At 43.7% G+C, this 25912-nt stretch overlaps 1 protein-coding gene across 27 annotated transcripts in view; it reads left to right on the top strand.

The window, feature by feature from the left end:
* ABLIM1 (actin binding LIM protein 1) overlaps positions 1-21493 on the top strand; it is a 233540-nt gene extending 212047 nt beyond the window's left edge. For 18 of the 27 annotated variants that reach the window (XR_012803550.1, XR_012803546.1, XR_012803542.1 and 15 more), the window contains 6 exons: positions 3621-3712; positions 4101-4203; positions 5199-5263; positions 6148-6208; positions 6444-8010; positions 9141-9221. Coding sequence is in view for 8 of the 27 variants with exons in the window: in XM_075611978.1 (XP_075468093.1) it covers positions 3621-3712; positions 4101-4203; positions 5199-5263; positions 6148-6208; positions 6444-6451; positions 7936-8010; positions 9141-9221; positions 17743-17856 (599 nt within the window). In the remaining 19 variants the exon portion in view is untranslated. Of the gene's footprint in view, positions 1-3620; positions 3713-4100; positions 4248-5198; positions 5264-6147; positions 6209-6443; positions 8011-9140; positions 9222-17742 lie in introns of those variants that run through there. The other 9 variants (XM_075611976.1, XM_075611975.1, XM_075611974.1 and 6 more) reach the window with 7 other exon arrangements.
* Positions 21494-25912: the final 4419 nt, after the last annotated feature.

Below are 25912 nucleotides of genomic sequence, written 5' to 3'. Positions count from 1 at the left end.
ATAGGGCCAGCAGTCACACTGCAGAATAATAGACTGGGGCAAAGAAAACAATACTGTTGAAACCAATGTACATTTAATATGGCATTTGAGTAAATGGAACTTGCTCGAGGTTCTAACTGTTTCTCTCTGAACCCTTCACTTAGCACTATGTAGAGCAAAAGGTACATTGCCACATCTAAGTTGCTAAATACGTAGGGTATTTGCTTAGAATAGATCATTATTAAACTGATTCCAGTACTCACTAAAGTTCCAAAACAAAAGATTCTGAAGAGCTGGCTGGGAATAAATATAGCGCATCTTTACTCCCAGTCACTACCTCTGATCTCTACCATTGCGAGAAATACCAATAAATGGAATGATCATTTCAGTGCATCCCATCGGCTGATGACGAGGAAGAGGCAGGATATTGTAGTCAACAATAGCCCTGGACTATAGTTTAAAAGTCCTTTTTTGGGGAGGGGACCTGAGTAAGTATGATACTCAGAATACTCGTGCTTGTTACTGGTGGATGTTACTGGTGCTTGTTGAGGCAAGTTTTAGTTTTTAACTAAAAGTTTCCAGGTTTTGTGAATGTATAGCTGCTTCACCATGTTCTAACGCTCCCTGTGTATAAAGAAATCATCACATCTTTATTACATTCATCTAATTCATGCACGGTTTCCATATGCATCATTTTGTTTGTGTATGAAATGACACATTGGTTTCTGATGAGCAACTTTCACAGCTAACAAGAGCCTCGGAGAGCTGGGTCACATCTTCACAAAAATATACCAGAGGAGGGATAGGAGGGGGAGGAAAGGTAACCCTCGCTACAGCTCAACAGGTGGGTGCTACTATCAGGAGAAATTACAGAAATATACCAGAGAAAAGAATCCCCTATCATGAGAGCACTCCAAGGAGTAGCTAAACCTTAATAGGTGACCAAGTGGTATACATTGATAGATAGCCAGGGTAGTGACTCAACAGAATCGGTAAAGTATTGGGATAAGGACTTAAAAACGTAACTTTATTACGAGAAATAATCAATAAAATGGATCGCAAACCTAAATAACAGAACAATGGTGCCTAATAAACTTAGCGAATTAAAATGGTTGTGTAGCTTCAAAAGTACTCCTATAAAGTGTGTTTCACATGGGTTGGGATAGTGCTAGGTAGGCTTATCGTAAATTCATCTATAAATCAGGCAAAGCTTTATATGCAGTGATACATAGGTCCACTGTATATCCGTCTGAATGGTGAGATAATGTATGTTTCCATAGACAGAATTAGCGTTCTCAATGATTGTCTTGGTAGCTAATATATTTGCTTTACCAAGATATAAAGCCAGAACAGTCTCTGAATCACAGCACCCCAAAGTATTTAAGGGGTTATGAAACTTCTACATGAATTGGACTGAGGAGCAGTCTTTTTGACTGGCTTAATATCTCTCTTGTGCACTTCATTGGACGGAGCCAAGGCATTGACGTATGGACGTCATCGGGGAGTGCCTGCATTGACTTCATGCTCACTATTCCTAGGCTCAGTTTGGCGCACTCTGTATTTTTTACCTTCAAAAACCAAGCAATCCATCACTAAATTGGTGAATTCCCGTTATACTGACAAAGGGCACTAAGAAGTTTAATATTTATTTTATTTTTCACTTTATGTGCGCCTCCTTCTGGGCTGTTTCAGTTCCACTGGGGCTCCGTGTGCAGTGTCGGGTGGGAGTGAATGTGACTAGAGAGACACTGAATCAGTCATAAACAGACTGTTTCTCTGTCCAGTCACATAGACAGAAATCAACAGGAACGGTTTTTAATGGCTGTCAACAGGAACGGTTTTTAATGGCTGTCAACAGGAACGGCTTTTGATGATTGTGCACAGGGCCACTTGAAGGAAGATCTGCTAAGACACTTGATCAGTCATTAACAGACTGTTCACCTGTCTAAATATATTATATATTGATGCTCTTTGATTAATTTGATATTTATATATATTACTTACCAGCAATCCGATGATTCCTGATGATAGAGACACTGAGTTAGTCGCAAACAGACTAGTCCTGTGTCCAGTCATGTAAAATTATCACAATAGGCATGGTGTTTCAGGACATCGATTTATTAAGACACCTGATCAGTCGTTATTAGACTGTTCTCCTGTCTAATATATATTCTGTACTTACGTTCTCCAGGAAGCTATATCAATGTGAATATTACTTACCTAAGGTCAGAAAAGCTGCCGACTACCATCTGGAACTAGAGAGACATTGAGCCAGTCACTAACAGACTGCCCCTCTGTCCTGTTGCGCAGTGATATATTAACAGGCATGGCTCTCTAATAGCTGTCTGCAGGATTAACCCAATTAAGTGCTGCAGAGACACCCAACTAGACACTACCTGTTTTAAACACACTGCGCACCTATGCTTATGGGCTAAGTAATATCAGTGTTAATTGCTTACCAGCAGTCCAATGAATTGCACAAGAGAGAAATTAAGCCAGTCATAAACAGACTGCTCCTCAGGCCAATTCATGTAGAAGTTTCATAACCACTTAAATACTTTGGGGTGCTGTGCGTTCAGAGACTGTTCTGGCTTTATATCTTGGTAAAGCAAATATATTAGCTACCAAGACAATCATTGAGAACGCTAATTCGGTCTAAGGAAACATACATTGAATAATCATTATCTCACCATTCAGACATACAGTGGACCTATGTCTCACTGCATACATGCACTAATGCTTTATCTGATTTATAGATTAATTTAAGATAAGCCTACCTAGCACTATCCCAACCCATGTGAAACACACTTTATAGGAGTACTTTTGAAGCTACACACCCATTTTAATTCGTTAAGTTTATTAGGCACCATTGTTCTGTTATTTTGGTTTGCGATCCATTTTATTGATTATTTCTCATAATAAAGTTACGTTTTTAAGTTCTTATCACAATACTTTACCGATTCTGTTGAGTCACTACCCTGGATATCTATCAATGTATACCACTTGGTCACCTATTAAGGTTTAGCTACTCCTTGGAGTGCTCTCATGATAGGGGATTCTTTTCTCTGGTATATTTCTGTAATTTCTCCTGATAGTAGCACCCACCTGTTGAGCTGTAGCGAGGGTTACCTTTCCTCCCCCTCCTATCCCTCCCCTTCCCCTACTCTCTCCCTGCCCTTGCCCTACTCTCTCCCTAAGTTCACATCTTTACAAAGTTTTATCAGTTTGCTATTAATGTGTAAGGATTTTACTCTTAGACCAAGAGCCGGCATTAGTCATAATTCTTGGTTAGTGACTCCTTTTGTTTCAGAGATTGTAAAACTTTGCAGACCCAGGAGATAACTGAAATGTGCAAGAATAGCTGCCAACAGCTTCTTAGCAGACGAGCCAATCAGAATTGGTGATGTTCTCTTGTTCCACTGATGGTGCTGTTACTGACTAGCAAAGTAGATAAGAGCCATTTTTCTATAAAAAATTGTCCGTCTTTATTTTTGAAGAGACCAAAGATTAAACCTAGGTCACATACATACATACATACATACATACATACATACATACATACACACACACACAGTACCCAGCGACAGTGTAGTAAGAAACTAAAGTAGGAGTGAAAGTCCATGTGGTTTCCCGAAAATCAGGGTCCGACACCAGGAGACGTTCAAGCGGTCGGGATGAAGATGAGGAAGAGTTGCAGAGACGTCGGCAGCTTCAGGAGGAGCAGCTGATGAAGGTGAGAGATTGCCTCCCTAATGCAGTGTACATATGAGTTTGTTGAAGACCATGTGAATGGGATCATGTCATTTCCTGTATACTCTTACAAAGAATTGATCACACGGTTACATTCGCATGGTTCCCAGATGAAAAAATAATTTACATTGTTCCTTTCAATCTCAAGGCCCTTTACATTTATTAATCCAGAGAAGGGCTGAAGGAATAATATTACTAGTATTACCCAATGTAAAAGTGTGTTGGCTCAGAAGCACGAGATAAAACGGTTCTATCAAGATCATTCAGTGGCTGAGGTTGAACCTACAAACATGCTTATCCAGCCCAACACCACGCAGTGTACTGTACCACTACTCTTAATAGCCGAGCGTGTCTTTTGGTTTTCTGTTTAGCTAAATTCTGGTCTGGGGCAGCTGATCCTGAAAGAAGAAATGGAAAAGGAGACCCGAGAGCGCCCCCTGTCTGCAAGCAGATACGACTCCCCACTCGGCTCTTGTAAGGAACAAATGGAGGGATCTTGGAAAACTTAACAACTAGAGGTTTCCATTAAGCTCTACTCCCTATCCCTATATGTTCCACTTACACAAAACTCTTTGCTTTCAGACAGACCTGCTATGTGTATGTTAGGCCGCGCTTATAGTCCTGGCGGGGTGACGTCATCCGTCGCCGTTGTAATAGCGATTCCTGCTTATAGTGCAGGAGACAGAGGGTGACAGGGGAGTGTGGCAGAGGCGTGGCCGTGAGCGGTTTGCCCACATTGGCTGAACCGCTCACATGCTGCTGACGTCACGGGCGGTCACCGAAAAAAATCAAATTCTATTGACTTCCAGCGACTTTGGTCGCTGTGTCGCTCCGCCACAGTCGCGTCCACTATAGGTGCACGCAACTGATTACGTCACCTTGTTTTGCCGGCGGCGGCATGTCGTCTCCGTAGCCGGGACTATAAGCACGGCCTTATGTGCTGTAGGCCCATTTGGCAGCAAAGGGGTTCATTGTTCCTGCGTGTTTGGGGGGCAGGGGCGGGAGTGTTTTCTTACTAACCCTTACGGAGACCTAAATTAATTATTTAGGGCTCACCAAATGTATACCTGCTAGTCCTCTTCTGATGGCTTTGGTACCTTCTGACCTAGAACCTAGGGGTAGCTAACTCCAGTCCTCAAGGGTCACCAACAGGTCAGGTTTTCAGAATATCCCTGCTGCAGCACAGGTGGCTCAGTCTTCGACTGCATCACCTGTGCTGAAGCAGATAAATTCGGCAAACATGACCTGTTGGTGGCTCTGGAGGATTGGAGTTGGCCACCCCTGCCCAAACCTCTAAACACAAATGGTGTAACGACTTCTGTTGGAAGAAACGTCTGATGGTTATTACTACACATATAATCACATACAAAGTATCACAACCTGCATAGAAGACACGATTTGTTCTTCCTGTGTTTGGGCAACGAGTTGCTTCCTTGTAATCTCATGTGAGACATTCCTCCCCTCCCTAGGTCTGCACTCGGAGGCTTCCAAAACCTCCTCCCTCCCGGGCTATGGAAGAAACGGACTTCATCGGGTAAGACACAAATAATAGTTGTATTGACAACCTGTCAGTGAAGTGATAAGGGACGTGATAAGGGTGACCTCCACAGAGCCAACATGGGACATACCTACAGATACCAGAGCAACTGGCCACTTTGTGTCTTGGGTACAAGCTCTTCCAGCACTTAATAAGTTATAGGGAATCGGGGTGGTCTCCTATATCAAAATATACTTTACAAATCCCTTATTGATGGGATTGCACCTAGTGGGTGAAATGAACTGCAGTACATATATGTATGTATGTATGTATGTATGTATGTAACTAAGCTACTAGGACTACTGACTTGAGTCAGCTCCCAGCATCTTATTTCTGCAAGTTTTCATTATCTGAAGGCGTCAGGTGAAACACAAAACGTATCATGTGATTGTAGAGCTACGTTAGTGGGCAAGAGTATGATGCAGTAATTAAAGATGAAACAAACAGGCCTGTGCAAGATACCTGACAGTTATTGAAGGGCACTGCTGTGAACTGACATATAGCACCCTAAACAGTAAGGTATACCCCCCCCCACACGCACACCCACCTCTATAGGGCAAAATAATGTTGGAGTAAGTGACAAAGTAGTTACAATATGAACGTCCGCGAATAAGTGGCTCATCTGTTGTAATTCCACCACAGGGTGTTCCCACCAAGGCAGCTGCAGAACATTTATTAAAAATGGAACCCTTTACTATGCGACTCACCTAGGGCCATTACTTACGATACTAAACCATATAGCAATGCACAGGCCGAGGACAGGACTGTAAGGCCTAAGACAGGTGTTCAGTAAATTTGGCCCAAAGTAACTGTGTAATACATGCTACGTCTCCGTGTATAACAAAAACATTCATATTTTCCCGTTCTCCATTCTTCCGCAGCCTGTGTCCACCGACTTTGCTCAGTATGACAGTTTTGGGGACGTCAGCAGTGGGGTTCGAGGTGAGAACTGTTATATATATATATATATATATATATATATATTATATATATATATATATATATATATATATATATATATATATATATATATATATATATAATATATATATATATATATATATATATATTTGTAATATATGCTGCGCAGCACTGATAGTATTTCATTCTACTTGCATGTTATAAATGAATTTCACTTATGTACTAATCATTCCCTTTTCTCTTTTTGTCTTTTCAGACTTCCAGGTAGGTGGTTTCTCTTTCAGTATCTTGCATATTATTGAACAGCAAAAGCTACATCTGGTTAATAAGAGAGCAGGCTCTGCTTGTTAAAGTGTGATAGCCATTATTCATACGTAATAGGCGATAGTTGAGACACGGCTGTCACGATTTTGTGAATATACAGTACTCTAGTAAATCTTGACTGGGCCGTGGCAAGCGAGCGTAAAATGGAGATTTCGAAACATTTAGTATTGCACTGTTTACATGTCTACTGTACATTTCAGTGAACTTTTGTATTCAATGGCTTCAATCTTTATTTATAGCAAATATTTGTGATTGATTTGTGAGAACTGGGGTGTGTGTAAGGACTGTAGTTAAAGACTTGACTGTTTTAAGGGTTTTTTCTTTTCAGTTTCCCCGTTTGTCCCTATTACAGGACAATACCTAACTTTTTTTTCTACTATGTGTACGGGGAGTAACATCGCTAACAGAGCTGTCCGGCAGGGTACTCTTTGTTAACAGACAACTTTCAAAACGGATTTCTAATACATAGTATTTTTAAAGGCATCAGTAAGACTCTAGTTCACTTTGGTTTGACGTGGGACTGCTCATTTAACCCTTTCCTTCTCAGATAATGCTGCAACACATTGTAGTGCAATGCGTTGCAGGCCCCTCTTTCAATGAAAGGGTTAAAGAAACACCTGCACTGAAGCACTGGCTTCATAGCTGAGTTGATTCAGAGATAAAGATAGTTTGGATAGAATGGTTGCACATTCCCAGCTATGTGAATTGAGAATATTCCATCTTTATTATTATTATTATTATTATTATTATTATTAATGCAACATACTTAAACACCTCAAATAAATGGTCAAGTAAGAACTATAATATTTGGCCCCATGAATAATAGCAGGACTCCCAATAATGAAGTAAAAGCAATAAATCTCTTGGGAAAAGCCAGCCCAGCAACAGCTGACAGCAGTTACTAACATGTTTTTTGTTAACCAAAAGATTACATCCAGTTGGTAGTTTGGAACTTTGGCTAAGGTTTTCATAGGCTCAAGTACTGGGGGATGTGGTGGGATTAATGACGCTACCGAATGACTCCAACTCACTGGAACAGATGTAGTCAGTTCTTCTTTTTCATTTGTTACTCAAAGGATTTTGGGGTCCATATCCCTGTAAAGGATAAGACTGGTTCAGTATGACCCAGTGCCCTGGAGCCATTTGGTGCCTGTTAGTATTACCTCAAAAAGTGCCCAGAGTAAAGAGCACTGTTACTGTAAAAGGACTTCAATCTCTGCAGTGGAATTTACCCTGAGACAGGTAGACCCTCTCACCTTGGCTTTCTTTGCATAGACTTGTCTAATGGCTTGTCCTGTTTATACCTGATAGATGCATGTTTTATCTTTCTATGGTAGCACATCCTGGATCTAGTGTGTAGGAAGGCTAGTCTCCCTCCCTGCTTTCTGTGTAACTAGTGCTTCTCTAAATGTTTCTCCACGTAGTCACTACCAGATGGCCATGTTCCTGCAATGAGAATGGATAGGGGCGTGTCTATGCCTAACATGTTGGAGCCAAAGGCAAGTGTCCTCCATATGGTTACATGTGGTCAGAGGTGGTGCTATCCAATTGTAGACACTAAACTGGATTACACTTGGGGTGCACAACTCTGATCTCCTCTTCAATCGTGAGAACTTCAATGCATTGCTCTCCCATCAACCACTGATAAAGATGTTAAAATGCTATTTGGGATAATTGGTTGTATTGATCTAAATGATTCTTTTTATGAATGTGGTGCCTCGGGCTGATCCCTCCGGTATGCAGGAAATGGGTAGGCAAGATCATCTACAACCGCCAATCTTAAAATGTTTGGGGTTAGTTTTGGGGTCAGAGTGCCACAATGCAGATGGCCTGCTATAGCGCAACCTACTTTGCCACTTGAAAATTGTCAATCGAATTGTCTCAAGTTTGTCACTTCTTTAATGTAGTAACAAAGGAGGGAGAGGGAGTTCGGGTATAGTACCTTTTATTGGACCAAATAGTTACAAGCTGTCGAACCTCTCAGGTTAGGGGTAAAACCCGATGAAGGACCCTGAGAGATTTGAAAGCTTGTAACAGATCAACTACTCCAATAAAAGGTATCATACCCCCTACTCCCTCTCCTTCCGACTACACTACATGGAAGAAAGGACCAACACAGTGACCCATCCTTCTTTGCTCACTTCTTTAATGGAAGTTACTGCTATAGGGTCCTACAATGTATCGCACTTCAAGCTAAACTGTTCAATCCAATGGAAGTTACTTGCACTTTAGTGCTAAAGTTGACCTTTGTGGTATCTTGATTTACAATGAATTATTTTTTTCTCCGTGGAACAAATCCCAGAAATTAGCTTCGTCTTTCCAGAGATCTGGATGTGTTATCGAGCTACTTAGTGGGTGTAGGGCAGGGGACACCAACTCCAGTCCTCAAGGGCTACTAACAGGTCAGGTTTTCAGGATACCCCTGCTTCAGCACATGTGGTAAGGTCTTCGACTTAGCCACTGATCGAGTCACCTGTGCTGAAGCAGGGATATCCTGAAAACCTGACCTGTTGGTAGCACTTGAGGACTGGAGTTGGCCGCCTCTGCTCCGGGCCCGGGGGGGAGAGGGGCAGGAGGATATATAACAAAACACTTCCCAATCTTTCCCCTTGTTTTGTATTTATCACAGATCTTTCCCTATGAAATGCTCCTGATTTCGAACAGGGCACGTAACAAGATACTGAGAGAGGTCGACAGAACCAGACTGGAGGTAAGTGCCGTCCCAGGCTTATCATTTGCAATTGGCAACTGGTTTTGCCAATTGTATTCTTCCTCCTTTTCTCAGTTACATTTTCAGTTCCTTTCATTAGTAATAATAAAATAAGAATATATTGTGTAACATTTTTAAAAGACCAAAGGCCAAAATCTAAAGACCAAATCTAACAGACCTTCAGCGAGGCCTGGACAAAGTCTGGTCCGAAATGTTTGTCAGTCTTAAACTGTTAATATATGTATAATTTTATAACAAATATATTTTCCTGTTGACTAATAAGAGTGCATAGTTATTAGCTGTAGGTAGTTTATTATTATTATCATTTAATTATAAAGCGCCAACATATTCCGTAGCGCAGTACAATAGGGTTAGAGGACGAAAGACAATGAAATAACATACATTGTTACAGTAGGAAGGAGGGCTCTGCCCCAAACAGCTTGCAATCTCTAATGAAGGGCAAGAGGATACATAAGGTGCAGGGTGTGAGAAGGTTGGTGTGTTTTGGAATTCTAACAGAACAGCTGCAACATCAGCGTACGGCAGCAAACGTCTGACACCCTTTGGCTGCCGCCTTTGGGGCGACGCAGATGGAGGCTGAAGAGGTTCTGAATGAATTCCGCTGTGCTATGCAAGTCCTGTAGTCCAGGGCAATAAAAATGGTGGTGGGCGGGGCTGACAACACACATTGCAAGAAATCCCAGATGTTAACCCTTAGCATGCTGTTCCTGTGCAGAGGGGAGCAGCCCTATGTTTAAATAAAATAAATAGACATCTCATTCACACGTGTGTACCAAGACCTGCTGATTAAATAGAAGTGGGTTGGGTGAGCTTAAAGCTAAGGAGAGGTCACAAGACCTCCCAAAAATTGTTTCCAATTTACATTTAATACAACAGAAGACAGGGGTGCCCAATGCTACATCAAATTGACAAAACAATAACGTTTAAATACTTGAATAATAATAGTAATTACTTGTTTTTTTAGTTAAATCCTTTGGCCAAAGCGTCGTAAGCCTGCATACCAAACGTCAAGGTATAACCAAAAATGCAGGTCCTAACACTAAAACTGTGAAGCCTTCCTGTTACCTCTGTATGAGGGGAAGGAACTGCAGTGAGTCCTGTCCATTCAGCAAGTTGCCAGAACCTCCCAAGTTAAAAAAAAACTGCATTTTTGGTTTACCAAGTAATTACAGTGCTATTATTATTCAAGTATATATATATATATATATATATATATATATATATATATATATATATATATATATATATATATATATATATATATATATATATATATATATATATATATATATATATATATATATGCAAATATAACTGTATGCTCATCTGCATGTCTTAGGAAGGTCTGCAACCCCGCCTTTCCCCATTATCACCCAGCATACAGCACTTCCACTGCAGCAAGGGATTCTGGGAAATGACATGCAAATGAGCACACAGTGTCACTTTTTGCCTCAATAACCATTTTTAACATGGTTCCCTCCATGTTAAAAATGGTTATTGAGGCAAAAAGTGACACTGTGTGCTCATTTGCATGTCATTTCCCAGAATCCCTTGCTGCAGTGGAAGTGCTGTATGCTGGGTGATAATGGGGAAAGGCGGGGTTGCAGACCTGCCTAAGACATGCAGATGAGCATACAGTTATATTTGCATATTTGCTTTCCTGTGGAGGGTTTTTGTCACTTTTTTTACTCACCAAAACTTATATATATATATATATATATATATATATATATATATATATATATATATATATATATTATATAACAGTTTATTTATTGTAGTACACTTATACTTTACTACCATTAGAGAGAGAGTGTGTGTGTGTGTGTGTGTGTGTGTGTGTGTGTGTGTACACCTCAATAATCGAACAAAAAAAAAACCCAGATGTTAATGATTCTGAACCCATTAACCAGTGTCAGGATGCCCCCTCTTCACAATTTCTAAAAGCAGCAATCCCGGCTGGGATCTTACCTGATCCGCAGTCCCTCAGGTACTATACTAGAGGGGAGGTGTTCCTTACCTGTCTTCCGATGTCTCCCGCGTGAAATTTGAGTCAGATCTGGAAGAAAGCAGAGTAGGTTACTTCGGTGTAGGTATACGGCAGTTAAGATAAGACAGAGGGTGAGGGAGACAGGGAGGGAGGGCGAGGGAGGGAGACAGGGAGGGAGGGAGACAGGGATGGAGGGAGACATGGAGGGAGGGCGAGGGAGGGAGACAGGGATGGAGGGAGACATGGAGGGAGGGCGAGGGAGGGAGACAGGGATGGAGGGAGGGCGAGGGAGGGAGACAGGGATGGAGGGAGGGCGAGGGAGGGAGACAGGGATGGAGGGAGACAGGGAGGGAGGGCGAGGAAGGGAGGGAGACAGGGAGGGAGGGCGAGGAAGGGAGGGCGAGGGAGGGAGGGCGACAGGAAGGGAGGGCGAGGGAGGGAGGGAGACAGGAAGGGAGGGCGAGGGAGGGAGACAGACAGGGAGGGAGACAGGGCGAGGGAGGGAGACAGGGCGAGGGAGGGAGACAGGGCGAGGGAGGGAGACAGGGCGAGGGAGGGAGACAGGGCGAGGGAGGGAGACAGGGCGAGGGAGGGAGACAGGGAGGGAGACAAGGCGAGGGAGGGAGACAGGGAAAGAGGGCGAGGGAGGGAGGGCGAGGGAGGGAGACAGGGAGGGAGGGTGAGACAGGGAGGGTGAGACGGAGGGTGAGAGGGTGACACAGGGAGGGTGAGGGAGTGTGAGGGTGAGACAGGGAGGGTGAGACAGGGAGGGTGAGACAGGGAGGGTGAGACAGGGAGGGTGAGACAGGGAGGGGGAGGTAGGGAGGGTGAGACAGGGAGGGAGGGAGGGTTAGACAGGGAGGGAGGGAGGGTGAGACAGGGAGGGAGGGATGGTGATACAGGGAGGGAGGGAGGGAGGGTGAGACAGGGAGGGAGGGAGGGTGAGGGAGGGAGGGAGGGAGGGTGAGACAGGGAGGTAGGGAGGGAGGGTGAGACAGGGAGGGAGGGATGGAGGGTGAGACAGGGAGGGAGGGAGGGAGGGTGAGACAGGGAGTAGGGAGGGAGGGTGAGACAGGGAGGTAGGGAGGGAGGGTGAGACAGGGAGGTAGGGAGGGAGGGTGAGACAGGGAGGGAGGGTGAGACAGGGAGGGAGGGTGAGACAGGGAGGGAGGGTGAGACAGGGAGGGAGGGTGAGACAGGGAGGGAGGGAGGGTGAGGGAGGGAGGGAGGGAGGGTGAGACAGGGAGGTAGGGAGGGAGGGTGAGACAGGGAGGGAGGGAGGGTGAGACAGGGAGGGAGGGAGGGAGGGTGAGACAGGGAGGTAGGGAGGGAGGGTGAGACAGGGAGGTAGGGAGGGAGGGTGAGACAGGGAGGTAGGGAGGGAGGGTGAGACAGGGAGGGAGGGTGAGACAGGGAGGGAGGGTGAGACAGGGAGGGAGGGTGAGACAGGGAGGGAGGGTGAGACAGGGAGGGAGGGTGAGACAGGGAGGGAGTGGGAGACAGGGAGGGAGTGGGAGACAGGGAGGGAGTGGGAGACAGGGAGGGAGACAGGGAGGGAGACAGGGTGGGAGGGAGGGAAGGAGGGAGACAGGGTGGGAGGGAAGGAGGGAGACAGGGTGGGAGGGTAGGTGGGAGACAGGGTGGGGGGAGAGAGAGGGAGGGAGACACACACCCACTGACACACACACACATACACTGATGCACACACACCCCCACTGATACTGTTACACACACACACTGATACTGATACACACACACACTGATACTGATACACACACACACTGATACTGATACACACCCCCCCACTGATACACACACACACCCCCACTGATACACACACACACCCCCACTGATACACACACACCCCCCCACTGATACACACACACACACCCCCACTGATACACACACACCCACCCCCACTGATACACCCCCCCCCCCCCCCCACTGATACACACCCCCCCCACTGATACACACCCCCCCCCACTGACACACACACCCCCCCCCACTGACACACACCCCCACACCCCCACACTGACACACACACACACTGATACACCCCCACCCCCACTGATACACACACACACACACACACACTGATACACACACACCCACACTGATACACACACACCCACACTGATACACACACACCCACTGATACACACACACCCACTGATACACACACACCCACACACCCACCCACTGATACACACACACATACACACTGATACACACACACATACACACTGATACACACACACACACTGATACACATACACTGATACACATACACACTGATACACATACACATACACACTGATACACATACACATACACACACACACACACACCCACACACATACACCCCCCCCACACACACACACACACTGATACACACACACTGATACACACACACTGATACACACCCACTGATACACACACATCCACTGATACACACACACCCACTGATACACACACACCCACTGATACACAGCCACCCACTGATACACACACACCCACTGATACACACACACCCACTGATACACACACACCCACTGATACACACACAACACCCCCCCCCACTGATACACACACACACTGATACACATACACACACACACTGATACACACCCACTGATACACACACGTCCACTGATACACACACATCCACTGATACACACACATCCACTGATACACACACATCCACTGATACACACACATCCACTGATACACACACATCCACTGATACACACACACACACACATACACACACACACACACACACACACACTGATACACATATACACACACACACACACACTGATACACATACACACACACCCCCACCCCCACTGATACACACACACACACCCCCCACTGATACACCCCCCCCCCCACTGATACACACCCCCCCTACTGACACACACACACACACACCCACACTGACACACACACACACTGATACACACACACACCCCCACTGATACACACACACACACTGATACACACACACACTGATACACATACTCACACCCACTGATACACACACACCCACTGATACACACACACACACACATACACACCCACCCACTGATACACACACACATACACACTGATACACACACACATACACACTGATACACACACACACACTGATACACATACACATAGATACACATACACATACACACTGATACACATACACATACACACACACCCACCCACACACATACACCCACACACACACACACACACACACACACATACACCCCCCCCACACACACACACACACTGATACACACCCACTGATACACACCCACTGATACACACACACCCACTGATACACACACACCCACTGATACACACACACCCACTGATACACACACACACACACACCACTGATACACACACACCCACTGATACACACACAACCCCCCCCACTGATACACACACTGATACACATACACACACACCCACTGATACACACCCACCCACTGATACACACACATCCACTGATACACACACACACTGATACACACACACACACTGATACACATATACACACACTGATACACATACACACACATACACACACACTGATACACACACTGATACACACACACAGATACACCCCGCCTCCCCCTGCACCGCCCGCCAGCCCCTGCACCGCCCGCGACCGCGCAGCAACCACTGCCCGCCCCCGAGCCCATCTCCCACACCAAGGGGACGGGGGGAAGTGAGCGCCGGGGGGCAAAGCTGTGAGCGCCGGGGGGGCAAAGCTGTGAGCGCCGGGGGGGCAAAGCTGGGAGCGCCAGGGGGGCAATGGTGGGAGCGCCGGGGGGCAATGGTGGGAGCGCCGGGGGGGCAATAGTGGGAGCGCCGGGGGGGGGCAATGCTGGGAGCGCCGGGGGGGGGGCAATGCTGGGAGCGCGGGGGGGGGCAATGCTGGGAGCGCCGGGGGGGGCAAAGGTACAAGGTGGTACAAAGGCAGGCGCACCCCCGCTACCACCTCCTATTACCCCCCCCTGGCTGGGACCCGGGACAGAAGGGGGACACTCACGCGCACAGAGGAAGCCGGGAAGACCACAGGGGGCTCAGAGCAAGGGGCTGTAGATATGGCTAAACTTTAGCTATACATCTATATACTGAGGACAAGCAGCAAGGCTGCACTCTATTGCTCCTCCATCTGCATAGCAATGTGGCGTTAAACTACAACATACCATATCACTACAGCTCAAATTGCTGTGTTAAACTATATCATACAAGCAGCTGACGAGATTTATCATCTGTAGTTCCACATCCCTATACTCCTCACCTTGGCCAAGGGGGAGTGTAATTACTTACTTTTACCAACTTAAGCAACTAGACACTGCTACTCTTAGACCGACAATAGGGGTCTATCCTTATGTAGCGATCCGCTACTACTGGCACAGTCCCAGATATCTGACATATTCATGTCAAGATTATTATTTGTTCTTTTTTCTTTGTACACCATTTATTTTAACATTTAAATTGAATAATAAAGATTATTTTTAATCAATACACTAATCATCATTGATAATTGGTTGCTACTTCAACTGAGTTCTTTCTCTTTCGGTTTATTGCAAATACAATTCTCAGACAAGCACCTTATCTACACCATTAAAAACTTACCTGTTAGCTGAGCAGAGGTTTACTTTCCTTTCCCTCCCCTCCCCTCCCATACTTTTCCCATGGTATATACATTCAGCAAGTTGCCAGAACCTCCCAAGTTAAAAAGGTGGGGAGGGGCGAGCTCTGGGGGGAGGTGCCACCTAACCTCCATAGACTGTTACCAGTCAGAAATTGATTAACACACATATTCCCAGATAGCTCAAACTCCTACATCCACCACATCATGAATATATATTTATGCCAAAATGAGCGCTACTGAGCGTGGCAAATGTATACAACAGAAGACAGGGGTGCCCAATGCTACATCAAATTGATAATTGAGTGCTACTTCAACTGAGTTCTTTCTCTTTCGGTAACTTGCTGAATGGACAGGACTCACTGCAGTTCCTTCCCCTCATACAGAGGTAACAGGAAGGGTTCACAGTTTTAGTGTTAGGACCTGCATTTTTGGTTTACCTTGACGTATGGTATGCAGGCTTACAACGCTTTGGCCAAAGGGTTTAACTGAAAAAACAATTAATTACTATTATTATTCAAGTATTTAAACTTTATATTCATTACCATATATGTTTTGTCAATTTGATATAGCATTGGGCACCCGTGTCTTCTGTTGTATACATTTGCCATGCTCAGTAGCACTCATTTTGGCAATTTACATTTAAACATGCACTGTCTTAGCAAGCTCATACCCCAAAACCACAGCATTATATATGTGTATATTTGTTCCTTATCTGTTGGAGTGTTGCTGGGAGCCAAAGGATGTAACTAAATGACCCATACTTATGAGAAGAATAAACAAATAGTTATGAACTAAATTACAGGCATACCCCGTATTAATGTACGCAATGGGTCCAGAGCATGTACATAAAGCGAAAATGTACTTTAAGTGAAGCACTACCTTTTTTCCACTTATCGATGCACGTACTGTACTGCAATTGTCATATACTGTACGTGTATAACTGATGTAAATAACACATTTGTAACAGGCTCTATAGTCTCCCCACTTGCGCACAGTTTCGGTACAGGTAGGGAGTCAGTATTGCTGTTCAGTACGTGCTGACAGACGCATGTGTGAGCTGCCGTTTGCCTATTGGGCGATATGTCCTTACTCATGAGTGTACTTAAAGTGAGTGTCCTTAAACCGGGGTATGCCTGTAATTTGTTGTATGTAGCATTGGGGAGTCTTTGTCTTATGTTGTGTACTTGAGGTCACTCTCCCAGTGGCATTCTAATTGACACCCACAAATATATGCATACATCTATAAGGCAGTGGGTTTGGATTTTTAGCTTGCTAAATTATAAACTTGCTAATAACAAATAGTAGAACATGTGTCTTATCCCTGGGAGCTTTGTTTTATTGCAGTTTTCTGAAAGCCTAAAAGAGTTAGCAGTAGTTGAGCATTTGCCATTGGTCTAAGTTTTTCCTAGGGGAGCCATTTATCACACTCTCCTGGCAGCAAAACGGCACCAGGTTTATTAAAGAACATTCCCATTGAACCCAATGGGAATTTCTACATTGATCAATGTGATGCCGTATGTTTTGCAGCCGGGAGATTTGCAGCCGGTAGACTTTAATGGCTTCCCTGGTCTTTGAAGTGGGATGTGTGGCTTCAAACCCCACCTCTGATACATATGTGACTTACCAAACTGACACAAAGTCTACTGGCTGCACAACTTAGGCAAGAAATGCAATAGAAATAGAAAACGAAACCCCATTGAAGGCAGTGTGGTTTCATGCATAGCCCATATCTCCCTCAGCTACTAATGAATAGTGACTCTGTTCCTTTTTGCATCACTCCGCACGCACTGGCCACGCTATGCACAAGTAAACTATGACTCTCTTCCTTTCTCTTCCTTCAGCGACACCTGGCACCTGACGTGTTCCAAGAGATCTTTAAGATGACAATACAGGAATTTGACAAGTTACCACTTTGGAGACGCAACGAATTGAAGAAAAGGGCCAGACTCTTCTAAGTCCCACGTATTATTACCTGCGGCAGCAGGCCGTGCTGGATCATCAAAAGCTCTGAAGAACTATAGGAAGCAAACCAATACTGCACCCCATCTTATAATAATGGGAATATCCACTGGGGGATATATCCGATGGGCAGCGGGGTGAATAGTTCTCCCTTAAGACACCCCACAAATGCTTTATAGGTGTGCCATTGGACATTGCAAGGCAACCCTCTTATAACTGCCACACAGGTTAAATCACTCTGTGACCACTGTATCCAAATATGGGAGGGAGAATGTGTGTTGCCCCGGTGTATTTTTGTGTGTGTTGGTGCAGAAGAATTTAATTTTTAAGTCCATAAAATACACCATTAGCTTCGGCTACTTATTGTGCTGAGAATTTGCTCAATATTTTAACCAAAATACATAAGTCTGTATGGATCTGACCTTACTCAAAAGATCAAACTTGGTTTTAGCTAACCCTTTACACCACAAAGCTAACCCCTTCTGCATCCAGTACTGCTTGGAAACCCAGCTCCTATCTAAAAATGTTAAGGGTTCTTATTAAATACATGTCCCTTTGACATCAGGGAAGATATTTCACATATTTAGTGGTAGGGATTAATTGTTCCACATTATCTCAGTGGCTGTTATAATGGGCTTCTGCCATATCTTCTATTTATTCTAACTAGACCTGCTTTTCTTTCCTTCTTTCGAGTGACCTGCTGCTTTTTCCTAGGCCCCTTCATTTGGTTGCCAGTCCCCCGCATCAATGATCTCTCATGCCTACGCGGTCTAAAATCATGTAGAGTGTGGGGTATATGTATCAAGCTCCCAAACGAGGTAGTGTTGCTTGAAAATGATGTTTCCAAGAGTGATTTTGACCATGAGTGCTCAGCCTCCTCCAGATACAGTATGGCACTTTTTGTGTGATTCTGCATAAATTAAGTTTGCTACATATGATGCAAACTAAAGAACCAAGTGGCTATATTAGCACAGTCTGCTAGATACATATCCCTAGTGGTGAAAACTGATTTGCTGTCTATATTAGGGGGCTAACTCCAGTCTTCAGGGGCCAGCAACAAGTCAGGTTTTCAGGATATCCCTGCTTCAGCTTAGGTGGCTCAATCAGTGGCTCAGTCGAAGACTTCACTGATTGTGCCACCTGTCCTGAAGCAGAGATATCCTGAAACCCTGACCTGTTGGTGACCCTTGAGGACTGGAGTTGCCTACCGCTGGTCTATACATTGGTGGCGTTGGATTACATTCACGTGTAGTGTAAGGGGGTCCTCAGACAAAGCTTCTCAATGAATCTCCAGCTAACCTTCCAATACACCACGGATTTTCGTTTGAATAAACCATCTCTCTATGTATTGCACTCCACAGGCCATCTCTTACCTTGCATGTTTTCTCCACCAGTTGCATGGATGAGCTGCCTTGTTATATTCCACAGACATTGTTCTAAACCTTGACCGGCATCATATGATATTAGTTATGTTTTAGGCCAAAGTTCTTGGGAATGCTTCAGGGGAGTAAATGGCAGCAAACATCTATGCCAAACGGCATCTCTCTACATTAGTCAAACAACTATGTATAATGTAACTGGATTCTAGGAACCTTCTATAACATATCAAGTGTATTGCAGGATGAAAGTATGCATATGTATGTGTGAGCTATATGACTGTAGCAGGAGTATATCTTCCCTTTGCAATGGTGCTTTATCTCTAGGGCTGATCCTTCAGTATTAAGTCCCTCACATATATCTGTATTATATCCAATTAAAGAAAAATGTAAAGGAAGCTTTTTTTGTTCTATTTAGTATGCATTAAAGGGAGTTGGTTGGACAGAACCATACTCCAGGTTGATTTTGAATGAGTTGAAGTATTTGCAAAGCAAACTGTAGCTTGGAAATATGTAAATGTGTGCTGTCTATGTTCAGGTTTATACGTGAGGCAGCTATCTATATACTGTATCTTTCTCACTGCATCTTTCCATTTTTTTATATATGTATACAGTATATGTGTGTGTATATATATATATATATATATATATATATATATTTACACACACACAGTATAAAAACAAAGCTAGTATGATGAAGTGTGAAACTCATCAACATTTTAAGAAGTGGCTTTAAACTCGATAAGAAATAATCTTTTCCAACTATCTTCTCTTCGACACAAAGCCACAAAATGAAGATGCACTGATTTACATGTTAGATTGATTAATTCCTTCAATGCTGGAAGGTGTGACAATGCATTGCACAGCACTGATGGTTAGGTGAATGCTATAGTTACAGGAACTTAACAGCATGGTCTCCATACAGGTTTTTCAATCTCAATGGCTTATATCCAACTTAATTTAAACTACTAATGTTCTCCTGTTATGTATTTCTATTCATGACGTTCCTTGTCTAATTCTAGTCCAAGACAAACATTTGAGGGGAAGAAATGGAACATGAGACCAAACATTTATCAAAGTGATATGACATTATGATAACACTGCTCAGCATCTGCATTAACTATTTCCACAGCAGTTCTCCCTGAAGCTAACTAACCTTATATTTCAGTTATAAAGTGGTGGAGTACAAACATGTATAATGCAGATAAGATTCATAAGTAGACTAGCGGTAAATAGTCGTCATCTTTTCATCCCTTTATTTTGATAAAATTCTTATGTTACACATTTAGCTCTATACTCCCCATTCCAGACCTGACTCTCACGCATAATCTCAATTGTTTATGCCATAGGCATATAAAAATTAGTCTTTTAGTCGTAATTCTAGTAGCCATGCTCATCTTGAAGAAAACTGCATTATTTTCAGATGGAAAGCTTTATTATTAGAAGAATAACTGATTGGGATACTGTACATAAAGTTACGTTAGGTCAAGGGTAGCCAACTCCACTGATTGAGCCACCTGTGCTGAAGCAGGGATATCCTGAAACCTGACACGTTGGTAGCTCTTGAGGACTGCAGTTGGCCACCCCTGAGTTAGGTATTCAGTCTCCATTGTCTCTCCATCACTGTGCTTCCTGCACGGTTCACATGGCTGAGGTTTTGTAAGATCAATTCCACATTCAATACATTTCTCATGGGCCTCTGAGCAGTAGAAACTTGTTACGGTTTTTAGCTGCTAACGAGCTGGGCAGAATTCACAAACTGTTGAGCCAATTATCTTTTATTTCCTTCTTATGACTATAGAAGTTGGTCTGCTAAGTACCTGCTGGCTTCAGTGAGCCAACTAAAGCTCTGGAAGTGACACAGCAACACACACGGAACCCAAGTGCCTCTTTCTGAGAAAATGAGTACAGACTCATTCATCGGTTTTCCCTGTCACACTCGCAGAAATTGAATGGAATAAATGAACAAGCTGCACAAACTGAAATGCTGCAAAACAACAGATGTTTGTTCCAAGAAGGATTTCACACAATTGTATAGCAATGACCTGTTTGGTGGCACTTCTGCTTATGTTATTTAACTGGATATAATTTAACTTGTCTGAGACGACATTGAATCTATTGCAGCACCATTCTCTTGCTTTTGAATCTTTTTTGATATCATTTGTTTTTATGAAGAGTACCCATCTGATTTGTCATAATATATTAACCAGCTTCAGTAACATGACATGCAGTGAATAAAGTAACTGTGAAAAAGAAACATTGACGATTCTGGTTTCTGAACACAGAGTTTGTGGAGAGAGATGTTTGATGAGGCTGGATATTTTGAATACACTTAGCCATTTGGTGAATGCATTCATTGGTTTGGCAGGTGAATGTTGAACTTTAGGCAGTGCCCTTTTCCGTGAGCTGGTGAATGTATAAATATATTATGGTTAGGTTAGGATAGCAGATGTGCAATGTAACACAAGGATATCGTCTATTTCATACAGTAAATGTATGTTCAAAAATGGCATACCTTTTCCATTGGAAAGCATGAGAACAGAAGATGTACCATAATTAATTACTTTGTGTCCTGTTTAATAGTTAACATCAAACAGCTCAACACTCACTGCAGAAAAATGCAGATTCAGCATTTTATTGACCTTGTCTGTTATGTAATTCATACAGTACTTGCTCATCAAACAAATATTTTGTAGGATCAATGCAGAGTTTGGGCTAGTGCAGAAATGCCCCCAAATTTCACATGATGCTTCAATGTTTTGCTTGTGCAACCCTTGTAAATGAGACAATGGATACAAGTCTGAAGCTGGTAAAGTGATCACAACACGATACAAAACAAATGCTTAGTTCTTCTTAAATAGTCTAGGTGCTAGCATCCCCCAGCAACCAATAAGCATCATATATAAGACAAAACATTAAGCCAATGCTGCACAACGGCCCAAGTCATTTACTTACAAAACCCACAGAAAAGGTTCAGTACATGCTACGTTTCAAGTCTTAAAGAGGCAATCCAAGCGGCAAATTATTTGCATTTTTTAATACCAGAATTGAAGCAGGGGGTCTCCTGAACTGAACCCTATTAATTTCAGTTGTGGGGAACCCCTGCTTCCAGAGATACCTCCGTAAGGAGCGCTAGTAGCCGCTCAGCTAGCGTAATCACGTAATGCCGCTTTTCAACGCTCCCGGGCTCCGAAGGCCAATAGGAATCTGTGACATCAGCCGGTGCGGCTTCCTATTGGCCCACATTGCACGGGAGCTTTATACTGCAGACAGATACCAGCACTCCCTACCGAGGTAAGCATCTCTGGAACAGGGGGTCCCCTGAGCTGGAAGTAACAGGGTTGAGCTCTGTAGACCCCCTGCTTCAAACCTATGCTAAAACTAACAGATGAAACTTCTTTTGTGAAACGGTAGGATGGGCAAAATAATTTTGGTTCACAGCTGTAGCAAATGTTATTGCACATCGCGTGATAAGGCATGAAACGCAATGTAACGCAATGTAACGCACGGCTTCATTTGAATAGAGCCGAAGAAAATTGCACGATGAAACTTTGCGGCAGCGGAAACAAGTTGTTTTGTGATAACGTGACCAATACAGTTTGCTACATCTGCAGGAAACCTTTGTGTGCCCGTTAATTAAAACGACCCTGCTTCTCTGGTCGGTTTTCTACATAATGCAGGGGTGCTCAACTCCAGTCCTCGACCCCCCAACAGGTAAGGTTTTCAGGATATCCCTGCTTAAGCGCAGATGGCTTAATAAGTCCCTGCTTCAGCACAGGTGGCTCAATCAGTGGCTCACCCTTTGAAGACTGAGCCACCTGTGCTGAAGCTGGTATATCCTTAAAACCTGAACTGTTGGGGTCTTGAGGACTGGAATTGAGAACCCGACATAATGAGAAGCAAATGGCAATTCACAATCACAGTCTGAGACTGTTGATGCTAAAATCAGTGAGCGTCACAGAAAATCAGATGGGTCTTCATTACCTGCGTGTTTCTCTAATTCTGACTGTGGAGGGGGTTACAGTGGCCATAAAATAATTCACTTGATCCTAAAGTAGAGAAATGTCCCATTCCTTCCCCCAAACTCTGTAGAGCTTCAGTTTCGTAGTTTCATCCCTTGCCTGAAGCAGTAGACTGACCTTTGCATATTTTTGGCCTGGGTTTCTTGATAATAGACCCATCGAAGCTTCACGCTGCTAAAATATTCAGCACTGGCTCAGCCACTCCCAGCTCCAGCTATGTGAATTGACATTGTGTGTAGCCAAAATAAACAAAGTGATGATGTTACAAATATTCTCTTGTCCAAAACACAGATTTCTCACAGAAGATAAAGAGCGAGAGGAATTTTTTTCCTTTGATATCTGGCCCTATATTTTGTACCTCTCCCCCAAAAAGCATCTGAAAATCATTACAAAGCTCTTCAAATTTGGGGTGCTCAAGGAAGCTATAAAAATATTGCAACAGTATCACCAGATCTACAGTATACAAGAATAAAACATCCAATGGAATATATTTGCAGCTGGGAGACTTTATTATGTAGAACTCCCCCCATATAAGAACGTTTATACAATCAGACTATTAGAAATGGTTGTGTATTTTCTTTTAGGGGTGTTTTGTTAACCTTGTATACTAATGAGAGGCACGAGACCCAAACCATCCCTCACAGAGCGACCATGTGACACACACACACACACACACACACATATATCCTGTTGTATTTTCACTGTTGAGCAAAGCACTTATTTCACCTCTACGCCTACCTATATACAGTAACACGTGTCACTGTTAAACTTGAAACAAGTGGACACAGTTGACAGCCTCCCTATTTTCGGGTGGTATTGCCTTTCTTCTAATTGTATTACCAGTAGAAACAATAATTGCAACATTCTGCAGGTCTGTGGAAATTAAGTAAATCATGGGCTCGCAACTCCAGGCCAGTCCTCAAGACCCCCTTCCCCCCCCCCGCCCCCCCCAAACAGGTTGGATTTTCAGGATATCCCTGCTTCAGCACAGGTGGCTCAGTCAACGACTGAGCCACTGATTGAGCCACCTGTGCTGAAGCAGGGATATCCTGAAAACCTGACCTGTTGGGGGTTCTTGAGGACTGGCGTTGAGAGCATCTGGAGTACTTCATTACTAAATATAATGGTCTGGTTATCACTGAGGGGAGTTCCTTCTGGACACTTGGGTCTATGCAGAAGGCCAGGTGCTTTATTTACCTTTAATATAGACTTTTAATATCAGTATTGGTCTTTTTAGAAAAGTAGATTATTTTCATGATGTGATACCTGCTTTTGAATGATCACAAACAATAATGCATATACTGCATGCTGGGCTACTCAAATGATCAACTTCCCTGGACCCAAAGAAGGCTCTGGAGGCACATGTACACCTTGGGAAAAAGTTCAAAGTAGTTTAAGGGTTTATACACACTAGTACATGTTTAAGTATTTTCCATGTTATGAGGTGTGAGTGAACAAGTATATACTGTATGGCAGTGCCATTGAATGGGAGCTAGATGCATGGAACAGCCAACCAGTGTATGATTTGCAAGCTAAAAACCGACTTAACAAATTGCACAGATCAAAAACAAGTTAACCAAGGAGTCAAGAAAAGATGGACCAGTTTAGAGGCGTGCAAAGTGGCCCTTATCTAAGATTAACTTGTATAACTAAAAAGCCCTACCAAACTGAAATTAAATTTGCATATGAATCAAAATGTAATTCAAATGTGCAATGGTGAGAATACACAAAACCTCAAACTCGATGCAGACTGTACCCGACGGTCTTCCAAAACCGTGTCAAGAAGTTGCAGTGGAAATACTATTGGCGCAAACTACATAGAGATAACGAGTGTATCTGGGCACTCTCACCCTGTGTGTACACTTCCTCGCTACTCACACCCGCGTTGCAATCGGGGAAACACAAAGATAGCAGAGACGCTGGTGCTGCTCCTAGGACAGTAGCCTTCGAGTGGCAATTCCCAACATGTTTCACCTGGTATTTCGGCTTCATCAGGGGTGCTCTTTGTGTTTAGGGGAAGTGCAAGTGTATTTCCTTTCCCCGTTTTCTACACTGCAATAAATACAATATTATGCTACGTAGATGTTATTGGCCTTTTCTATGAGGACTCTTGCTACAAGGATACTATCGGAGCTACACGCATTTTCCCTCGCTGATTCCTAGATGAGCTGGTTTGTGAGAACGCCACACTGAGCACTTCACTTGTATTTATATCACACTATTGTGTAATTATTCACGTATTTTATTTGTTACACTGGTTTTTAATCACTATATCGCTGTCTACATAGTTTGTGCTAATACCATTTCCACTGCAACTCTTTGTGATGTGACTGATACTTACTTTACTTTCCGCCTCTCCACCCACGGATGGGTATAGGCGACATCCACAGAAAACTTCACTTTTAAAAGATCCATGGAAGTTGTTTAGCTGGATATACCCTAGGGGACGCTGGGCCCAAGGGACGACAGAGCCCATTTTGTTAGAAACGAGGGGCGCCACGTGAAGGCAGGGTTGTCAATTGATAATGAGGCTCTATATTCACATCAATTATCCTTGTCCCCCCCCCCCATCTGACTGGTACTATAGAATAGAGTAATTGGTGCTTATGGAACGCTGAGCTTTGCTGCAGTAAAGCTGCGTTGCGAGGTCTGTT

This window comes from Ascaphus truei, chromosome 8 (assembly GCF_040206685.1).
Source record: "Ascaphus truei isolate aAscTru1 chromosome 8, aAscTru1.hap1, whole genome shotgun sequence".
Lineage (NCBI taxonomy): Eukaryota > Metazoa > Chordata > Amphibia > Anura > Ascaphidae > Ascaphus > Ascaphus truei.
Note: the sequence above shows the minus strand (reverse complement) of the source record. Positions and strands in the feature narration are given on the sequence as shown.